We start from the raw sequence: 10,122 nt of genomic DNA on the forward strand, positions 1-10,122 counted from the left end.
AAGTGGGGCAGATAGATGATAGACAAGTAAGCAAATAAACCAGGATACTTCAAATGTGCTTTACGATCAAGATGGTGTCATAGAGAGTGGCTAGTGTACGTGCATGTTTCGGAGAAGATATTTGAAAGCAGGTCACTGAAGAAGGGCTGTCTGGTGAGGAGGGGCATTTTAGTTCATATTTTTAAGAAGATTAGGAAACAGTTGCATAAATATCCAAGGGAAAGGTATCTCAAACCGAGGGAATAGCAAGTGCAAAGGTCCTGAGGCAGGACCAGGCATTGTGGATGCAGCTCCACAGAGAAGAGGTCAGAGGGTGGTTGGGCCAGACCAGTTAGGGCGCTGTGGGCCTCCTAAGGCCCTGGGATCTCCTTCCATGCTCTGGGTGGGGGTGCATTCAAGGAGGACCCTGGCTGTGGCGCGAGCTGATCTGCCTTTTGATAAGATGCCTCCCCTGCTCTGCACAGCGCACGTTGGGGAGACAGAGCCCCGGCAGGCACAGCTCTGCTCCTCACGGCCTCTCCTTACCTCTTGCCCTCCCAGAGGCCCCTTCCCCCAGCCCGGGTTCATGCCGACGGCCTGGGCTCCCCCGGGCGCCCCCGAAGCCCCACCCTGCGCCAACCAGAGCTGCGCCCCCCACGACCTGGTCCTGCTGGGCTTCGCGCACGTGCCCACGCTGCGGCCGCTGCTCACTGCGCTCTTCCTGGCCATGTTCCTGCTCACGCTGCTGGGCAACGCGCTCATCGTGCTGCTGACCGCCCTGGACCCGGCCCTGCGCGCGCCCATGTACTTCTTCCTGCGCCACTTGGCCCTGCTGGAGATCTGCTTCTCGCTGGACATCGCGCCCCGGCTGCTGGGGACCCTGCTGCGGCCCGGGTGGGGCGTGTCCCCCGCGGGCTGCGCCCTGCAGCTGGTCCTGGTGCTGTCGTGCGTCACGTCCGAGTGCTTCCTCCTGACAGCCATGGCCTGGGACCGCTACGTGGCCATCTGCAGGCCCCTGCGCTATGGCGCCATCATGAGCCCCCGGCTTTGCCACCTGCTGGCCGCCACGTGCTGGCTGGCCGGAGTCCCCGTGTCGCTGGTCTTCACCATCTGGCTGTTCAGCTTCCCCTTCTGTGGGCCACGTGGCATCCGCCACTTCTTCTGTGACATCGCCCCTCTGCTGAGCCTGGTGTGCGGGGACACCAGAGTCTTCGAGGCCAATGTGTTGGCGGCCACTGTGCTGGTCGTCATGGTTCCCTTCTGTCTGATAGCCACGTCCTACACTGGGGTCTTGGCCACCGTGCTTCGGATGCCATCCGCCACGGGGCGCCACAAGGCCCTGTCCACATGCGCCTCCCACCTCATCGTGGTGGTTCTGTTTTATGGCACCACGGGGGTCATCCACTTGCGACCCAAGGCCAGCTCCTCCCCAGAGAGCAAGCAGGTGGTGTCCCTGTCCTACACGCTGGTGACCCCCATGCTCAACCCCCTCATCTACAGCCTTCGGAACAAGGAGGTGAAGGCTGCCCTGGGGCGGGTGTGTGTTCAGAGAAGACGAACCCATATTCCATAACCTCTCTGTGGTTCCACCCCCTTCATTCAGCCTTTGCTGGATGGCCCTCCCAGAGCAGTAATTAGGAACCTCAATGTGCCCCACATGGATCTCTTTCTGTTTTCCTTCTCTCATTCCCTGTTTTGGCAAGGGTGCCAATGCCTCTGTAAGGGCCGTCTTGAGTCCAGCCATCATTCAGGCACACTCTCGTGAGTATAATAGGGTTCTGTTCCTGGTAATGGAGCATGAACCTTATGTGTGTTTATGGTCATAGTATGGTTCCCATGGAAGTGGTGTGGCAAGCTTTCGCAAAATATGAAAAAGCAGGCCACCCAGTTAAATTTGAATTTCAAGTAAACGCCAAACAGTTTTGAGTATAAGTATGTCCCATGCAATGTTTTTTTGCAATTTTGTTTTAGTATGAATATGTTTTTCTTCTTCATGACTGAATAATATTCCATGGTATGTATCACATCTTCTTTATCCATTCAGCTGTTAATGGGCACTTAGGTTGTTGCCACATCTTGGCAATTGTGAATAATGCTTCAATAAACACAGGAATGCATACATCTTTTGGATATCCTGTTTTCATTTCCTTCGGTATCAGTCGAGAAGTGAAATTGCTGGATCCTCCGGTAGCTCTATTTTTAACCTCTTGCAGAACCTCCACATTGATTTCCACAGTGGCTGCAGCAACTTACATCCCCACAGACAGGGCACGAGGGCCCTGTTTCCTCCACGTCCTCACCGACATTTACCTCTTGTCTGTTTGATGATAGCCATTCCAACAGGTGTGAGGCCATTTCTGCGTTTCTTAAAGTTTTTATTTGAATTCCAGTTCGCTAACGTACAGTGTTCTATTAGTTTCAGGTGTACAATAGAGTGATTCAACACTTCTATACCCTTAGTGTGGTTTTTATTTGCATGATTAGTGTTGCCAAGTGCCTTTTCATGCACCTCTTGGCCATCTGGGTCTTCACTGGAAGAATGCTCAGTTACAATTTTATTTTATTTTATTTTTATTATTTTTTATTATGTTAATCACCATACATTACATCATTAGTTTTTCATGTAGTGTTCCATGATTCATTGTTTGCATATAATACCCAGTGCTCCATGCAGAACGTGCCCTCTTTAATACCCATCACCCGGCTAACCCATCAGTTACAATTTTAATTGTATGTGTGTGATGACTTGGTTAATGTCTGTAGCTCTCCACTAAAGTATAAGTTGGCCCTGTCTGATTGTACTCATTATTTTAAGCTCAGCACCTAGCTCTGTGTGGTACTTAGCAGTCACTCAGTGAATGTTTGCCTAAAGAATGAGTGAATATCCAGATGTGCTTCTCTGGACTTTCCCTCCTCGAGAGGCCTGGGGTCTCCTTCCATAGATGGCTGGGGTCAAAGACATCTGTAGGGATGTAAGCCCATAGCCCACTTCCCCTCCTCCTGGCCAAGAGCCAGTACTTCTCACTCTGTGCTGTTTCAGTTGGCATTGATCTCTCCATGGAGCCACTACTGTATGTTTTTTAAAGACTTTATTTATTTGATAGACAGAGAGAGAGAGAGAGAGGGAGGGAATAAGCAGTGGCGGGGGGGAGCAGAGGAAGAGGGAGAAGCAGATTCCCAGCTCAGCAGGGATCCCGATGCGGAGCTTGATCCCAGAACCCCCAGATCATGGCCCGAGCCGGAGGCAGATGCTTAACTGACTGAGCCACCCAGGTGCCCCGCCACTACAGTATTTTCTCTCTGAGCACAACTTTTGTTTCTCAGATTAGCGTAATACTCCTATCAGTTCACTCAGAAGAAGTGTCATTTGTGCTTGTCCCGTGCGACCAAGACTGGCTCTCTTTCCGCTGTACTTGAGGCTGGTGGTATCAGGTCTGGACCTGCCAGGAGACACCCGGGCAGAGCATATTTGGAGTAAAACCCGTTGAAAAGCAAGAAGATTCATATGATGAAGAAACTGAATCCTGATGTCATTGTTACAGTATCTGGATTTCTCTGTGCCATATTGCCCTGCATGTTCAGCTCACGAGTCAATAAATTCTAATTTTTTCTCTTAATAATTTTGAATCTGATTTTTTTTTTTTTTTGGCTCACAATGAAAAGAGGCCTTCCAAGACATCAGAGAAGTTATCCAGGTCCCAAATTCAGCCTATGCCTGACTCATCCACCTCCCTGCCTCTTATAATAGCCCCAACTCCTGGCCCTTCCTCAGTTTGGAGCTGGTGTTCATCCTTCAAATCCATTTCCTGCTACTAAAAGCCATGCTCACCCCACTGCAAATTTCTCTCAGAATAACTTGCTCCTTCCTTCTTTCCTTTCTGCAAGTATTTGTGTAGTAGTCCCGGTGCTGCGTGTTAAGGATGAACGATGAATAAGACCATATCCTGTCTTCAAGGGTCTTATGGTATAGCACTAACAACTTTATCTGATGGTGCTCTAATAAATATTTTTTATTATTACGTTCAATTAGCCACTGTATAGCACATCATTAGTTTCAGATGTAGTGTTCAATGATTCATTAGTTACATATGACCCAGTGCTCATCACAACACGTGCCCCTGTCAATACCCATCACCTGGCTACCCCCTCCCCCACCCCCGCCCCCACCCCCGCCCCCGCCCCCTCCCCCACCCCCTCCCCTCTGTAACCCTCAGTTTTTTTCCGGCGTCCATAGTCTCTCATGGTTCTTCTCCCTCTCTGATTTCTCCCCCTTCAGATTTCCCTCCCTTCCCTTATGGTCCTCTGTGCTATTGCTTATGTTCCACATATGAGTGAAACCATATGATAATTGTCTTTCTTTGACTGACTTATTTCACTTAGCGTAATCCCCTCCAGTTCCATCCATGTCAATGCAAATGGTGGGTATTCATCCTTTCTGATGGCTGAGTAATAGTCCATTGTATATATGGACCACATCTTCTTTATCCATTCATCTGTTGAAGGGCATCTCAGCTCCTTCCACAGTTTGGCTATTGTGGACCTTGCTGCTATGAACATTGGGGCGCATGTGCCCCTTCTTTTCACTACATCTGTATCTTTGGGGTAAATACCCAGGAGTGCAAGTGCTGGGTCATAGGGTAGCTGTATTTTTAACTTTTTGAGGAACCTCCATACTCTTTTCCAGAGTGGCTGCACCAGCTTGCATTCCCACCAACAGAATAAGAGAGTTTCCCTTTCTCCACATCCTCACCAATATTTGTTGTTTCCTGTTTTGTTAATTTTTGCCATTCTAACTGGTATAAGGTGGTATCTGATTGTGGTTTTGATTTGTATTTCCCTGATGGCTAACAGACACTTCTCCAAAGAAGACATACAAATGGCTAACAGACACATGAAGAAATGTTCAACATACAGATTTTTTTTTAAAGATTTTATTTATTTATTTGACAGAGAAAGACACAGCAAGAGAGGGAACACAAATGGGGGAGTGGCAGAGGAGAAGCAGGCTTCCCACAGAGCAGGGAGCCCAAAACTATCATATTTTAAAAGACAGTATAAGACATCTGTATGTTGGGGCGCCTGGGTGACTCAGTCGGTTAAGCGTCTGCCTTCGGCTCAGGTCGTGATCCCAGGGTCCTGGGATCAAGCCCCGCGTCGGGCTCCCTGCTCAGGGGGAAGCCTGCTTCTCCCTCTCCCACTCCCCCTGCTTGTGTTTCTGCTCTTGCTATCTCTTGCTCTGTGTCAAAGAAATTTAAAAAAATCTTAAAATAAAATATAATAGTTTTGCTTTTCACACAGAAGTATTCATCCACTTGTTATTGCTTTTCTCCAGGATAGGGAGAAGGAATCTATTTTTTTTTCAATTTGCACTGAAAAACTACTAGCTCCATTTAGTAAATAGTTTGCCTTCCCCACAGCACAGCAATCTGTTATGAAGCAACTTTTTATATTGATTGCCTTTCCTTCTAGGCTCTTTTTTCCTTTGATTCATTTGTCCCTCCATGTACCAATAAGTCTTAATTACTATAGCTTTTATTTTTTTATTCTTCATTTAAATTCAATTTAGTTAACATATACTGTCTTATTAGTTTCAAGGGTAGAATTTAGTGATTCATCATTTGCATATAACACCCAGTGCTCATTCCATTAAGTGTCCTCCTTAATGCCCCAGGCACCCCATCCCCCACCCACCTCCTCTCCAGCAACCCTCAGTTTGTTTCCTAGAGTTCAGCATCTCTTATGTTTTGCCTCCCACAGATGAATGAATAAAGATGTGGTGTATATATACAATGGAATTTTACTCAGTCATCAAAAAGAATGAAATCTTGTCATTTTCAATGATGTAGGGGATGGAGCTAGAGAGTATTATGCTAAGCAAAATAAGTCAGTCAGAGGAAGACAAATACCATATGATTTCACTCATGTAGAATTTAAGAAACAAAACAGATGAATGTAGGGGAAGGGAAGGAAAAATACTATAGCTTTTAAATGAGATCTTTGTAACGTAGGTCCAATTCAATCAACATCCTCTCCCCACACTGTATTGTGCTGTGGGAGTAGCTTGGTTTACACTAACTGCCTCTGTTTCCTGCATACACTTTAGGATTATATTTTGAAATAAAAATTTTTGTTGGGGTTTTATTAACAACGTACTGAATGTAGAGATCTATATGGAGAGTATGGACATCTTTATAATAATGATCATTCCTATACAAGAACTTAACATAATTCTTCATTTCTTATATTTTTATATATGTATCAATAAAAATTCATACTTGGTCCAGTAAGGCTTATAATCTTTTATTAGATTTATTTCTAGTTACTTTATATTTTTCTTGCCATTTTGCATAGGACATCCTTTCTTAATTTTCAATTATTATTTTCTAAATTCAAGTATAATTAAATACAGTGTTACGTTAGTTTCGGGTGTACAATATAGTGATTCAACAGCTCTATACATTACTCAGTGCTCATTGTGATAAGTGTGTTCTTATCCCCTTCACTTCTTTTTTATTTTTAAAGATTTTATTTATTTAATTGACAGAGAGAGAGAGAGAGAGGGAACACAAGCAGGGGGAGTGGGAGAGGGAGAGGCAGGCTTCCCACCAAGCAGGGAGCCCGATGTGGGGCTCGATCCCAGGACCCTGGGACCATGACCTGAGCTGAAGGCAAGTTGCTCAACTGACTGAGCCACCCAGGTGCCCCCCTTCACCTCTTTTACCCATTTCCCCCACCCACCTCCCCTCTGGCAACCATTAGTTCTCCATGTTTCAGAGTCTGGTGTTTTGTTTTTGGTTTGTCTCTTTTTTTGCTTTGTTCATTTATTTTGTTTCTTAAATTCCACATATGAGTGAAATCACATGGTATTTGCCTTTCTCTGACTTATTTTACTTAGCATTATACCCTCTAGATCCATCTATGTTGTTGCAAATAGCAAGATCTCATCCTTTGTTTATGGCCAAGTAGTATTCCACGGTGTGTGTGTGTGTGTGTGTGTGTGTGTGTGTTCGTGTGTGTACACCACATCTTCTTTACCCATTCATCTATCAGCGGACACTTGGGTTGCTTCCATATCTTGGCTATTACAACAACTACAACAATAATAATGCAATAAACATAGGGGTGCTCATATCTTTTCAAATTGGTGTTTTTGTTTTCTTTGGGTAAATACCCAAAGAATGGAATTACTGGATCATATGGTAATTCTATTTCTAATTTTTTGAGGAACCTCCATACTGTTTTCCACAGTGACTACACCAGCTTGCAGTCCCACTAACAGTGCACAAAGATTTCTTTTTCTCCACATCCTTGCCACACTTATTATTTCTTGTCTTTTTGATTCTAGCCATTCTGACTGATGTGAGGTGATACCTCATTTTGGTTTTGATTTGCATTTCCCTGATGATTAGTGATGTTGAGCGTTTTTCATATGTGTCTATTACCACCTGTATATCTTCTTTGGAAAAATGTTTATTCATGTCTTCTGTCCATTTTAATCAGATTATTTGGGGGGGGTTTGGTGTTGAGTTGTATAAGTTCTTTATATATTTTGGATATTAACCTCTTATTAGATACATCATTTGCAAATATCTTCTTCCACTGAGTAGGTTGTCTTTTTGTTTTGTTGAGGGTGTCCTGTGCTATGCAAAACCTTTTTATTTTGATGTAGTCCTAGTGGTTTAATTTTGTTTTTATTTCCCTTGCCTCAGGAGACACATCTAGAAAAATGTTTCTGTGGCTGATGTGAAAAAATTACTGCCTATGTTTTCTTCTAGGAATTTTATGGTTTTAGGTATCACATTTAGGTCTTCAATCCATTTTTTTTTTCAATTTATTTTTGTGTATGGTGTGAGAAAGTGGTCCAATTTCATTCTTTTGCTTGTAGCCGTCTAATTTTCCCAGCACCATTTGTTAAAGAAACTATCTTTTTCACATTGCATATTTTTTGCTTCCTTTGTTGAAGATTAATTCACGAGACAGTCATGAGTTTATTTCTGGCCTCTCTATTCTGTCCCATTGATCTATGTGTCTATTTTTGTGCCAGTACCATACCATTTTAATTATTATAGCTTTGTAGTATACCTGGAGATTGTGATACCTCTCATTTTGTTCATTTTTTTCCCCAAGATTTCTTTGGTTATTGGGGGCCTTTTCTCATTCCTTACAAATTTTAGTATTATTTGTTCTAGTTTTGTGAAAAATGCTGTTGGTGTTTTGGTAGGGATTGCACTGAATCTGTAGATTGCTTTCAGTAGTAGGGACATTTTCACAATATTTGTTCTTTTAATCCATGAGCATGGACTATCTTTCCATTTGTGTCATCTTTAATTTCTTTCATTTATGTTTTATGGTTTTCAGAATACAGGTCTTTCACATCCTTGGGTAAGTTTATGCATAGGTATTTTATTCTTTTTGGTGCAGTTGTAAATGGGATTGTTTTCTTAATTTCTCTTTCTGCTATTTTGTTAGCAGTGTATAGAAATGCAACAGATTTTCGTATATTGATTTTGTATCCCTCAACTTTACTGAATTCATTTATCAGTTTCACTAGGTTTTGGTGGAGTCTTGAGGATTTTCTACATATGGTATCACATCAACTGCAAATAGTGAAAGTTTTACTTCTTTCTTACCAGTTTGGATGCCTTTTATTGCATATGACATCCTTTTAAATTTCAAATTCTAACTGGATCTATTTACAGAAATACACATGGATTTTTATATTCATCAAATTACCTTTTAAAAACTTGGGAACATTTTTTCCCAGCTTTATTGAGATATAACTGACATAAGACATGTAAGTTTAAAGGCACAGGGTGTTGATGATACACTAATATTTTGCAGAACAATTTCCATCACAAGATTAGCTCACACCTACATTACATCTCATAAATACTGTGTGTGTGTGTGTGTGTGTGTGTGTTTGGTGAGAGCAGTTAAAATCTACTCTCTTAGCAACTTTCAAGTGTACTATATAGTATTAATCCTAATTGTTTTTGCCATAGATTTGGGGGGAGGGAGTTTGCAAGATATATCAAATTATTTCATATAATTTCAAACTTGCCTCTTCAAATCCTTTCTCTTGTTCCCCTGAATTGGCTGTCGTTTCAGGACTACACTGAAATATGATTGGTGGCAGAAGGCATGTTTGTCTTGTATCCTAAAAGGTTTTCTGTCATCATTTTTCCATGATGAGGTTTTGACTGTCTTTTCAGAATGCTCTTTTGGAATGGGTTAAGGAAATTCCTTTCTTTCCTAATTTACAAAGATACATCTAAGAGCATGAATAGACATGGAGTCTTCTAGATTTACCCTTTTTGCATCTATGAAGAGATATTTTTTTCTTCTGTAAGCTGTGAAATATGAAGGGTTACATTTACCAATCATACCCAGAGCACACTCCCTGATGATGAAAGCAAGGTCCTGCAGGTGGGAGGAGGTCACCCGCGTGAGAGATGTCAGGTGATTCCAGCTGAGCAGCAAATCTGGGGACCTCAGGGTTTAGGACCTAGGAATGCCTCCATGAACCCTATCACCTGGCAAAAGCACCCATGATCGCATCATTCCACAATCACTTATATTGGAAAGGCCTCTTGCCAGATCCCGATGTAGATTGCATGGAGTGTTTACCTTACATAGCTCATGGTACATATTATTATCTGAAGATTATCAGGGGAGAAGTTCTTTTCCTTTGGCACTGCCCCCAATCAATTGTTTTGGGGGTTCTTCACCAGATACCCCAAGAGCCCCAACATCACAAGTTGGGTCAGGACAATTTTATAATCAGCAGACCCTAGAAGAAAGGTCTACGTGGAGAAAAACAGTTGAGGCACAAAAGCCCAGGTGAAACAATGTTTCCCTTCTATTGTAAACGCGGTCATCCACAACCTACCTTAATCAATAAAAAGGGAGGCCCTTTTTTTTAAAAACGGACCCTCTGGGGTGGGTATAGACTTTCCTTCCCGCTTCCTGGTTTGCTTGCTTTAGGAACTGGCCCAGGAGACTTGGAGACTTCGTATCAGGGTTGGTGAGTTACCATTCTTGGCAACTTGCTTCTTTTCATTTTAAAATCCTGTTGTTTATGTTGTTACTGAAATTCTCCTATTTTCTTAATTTTTTTCATGCTGTCTTTTTTTTTTTAAAGGG

General features: G+C 43.0%; 1 protein-coding gene across 1 annotated transcript; it reads left to right on the forward strand.

Annotated features, from left to right (window-relative positions):
* Nucleotides 1-565: 565 nt before the first annotated feature.
* LOC112806467 (olfactory receptor 10A7-like) lies at nt 566-1,552 on the forward strand. The gene has a single exon (XM_025848744.1). The coding sequence runs from the start codon at nt 566-568 to the stop codon at nt 1,550-1,552; it is 987 nt and encodes a 328-aa protein (XP_025704529.1).
* Nucleotides 1,553-10,122: the final 8,570 nt, after the last annotated feature.

Source organism: Callorhinus ursinus, unplaced genomic scaffold, assembly GCF_003265705.2.
Source record: "Callorhinus ursinus isolate GAN/ISIS: 27379988/994484 unplaced genomic scaffold, GSC_fseal_2.0 scaffold106, whole genome shotgun sequence".
NCBI classification, from domain to species: Eukaryota; Metazoa; Chordata; class Mammalia; order Carnivora; family Otariidae; genus Callorhinus; species Callorhinus ursinus.

What these genes read in the sequence shown, in the direction of transcription:
- LOC112806467 (XM_025848744.1), top strand. Translation starts at nt 566, where the DNA reads ATGCCGACGGCCTGGGCTCCCCCGGGCGCCCCCGAAGCCCCACCCTGC.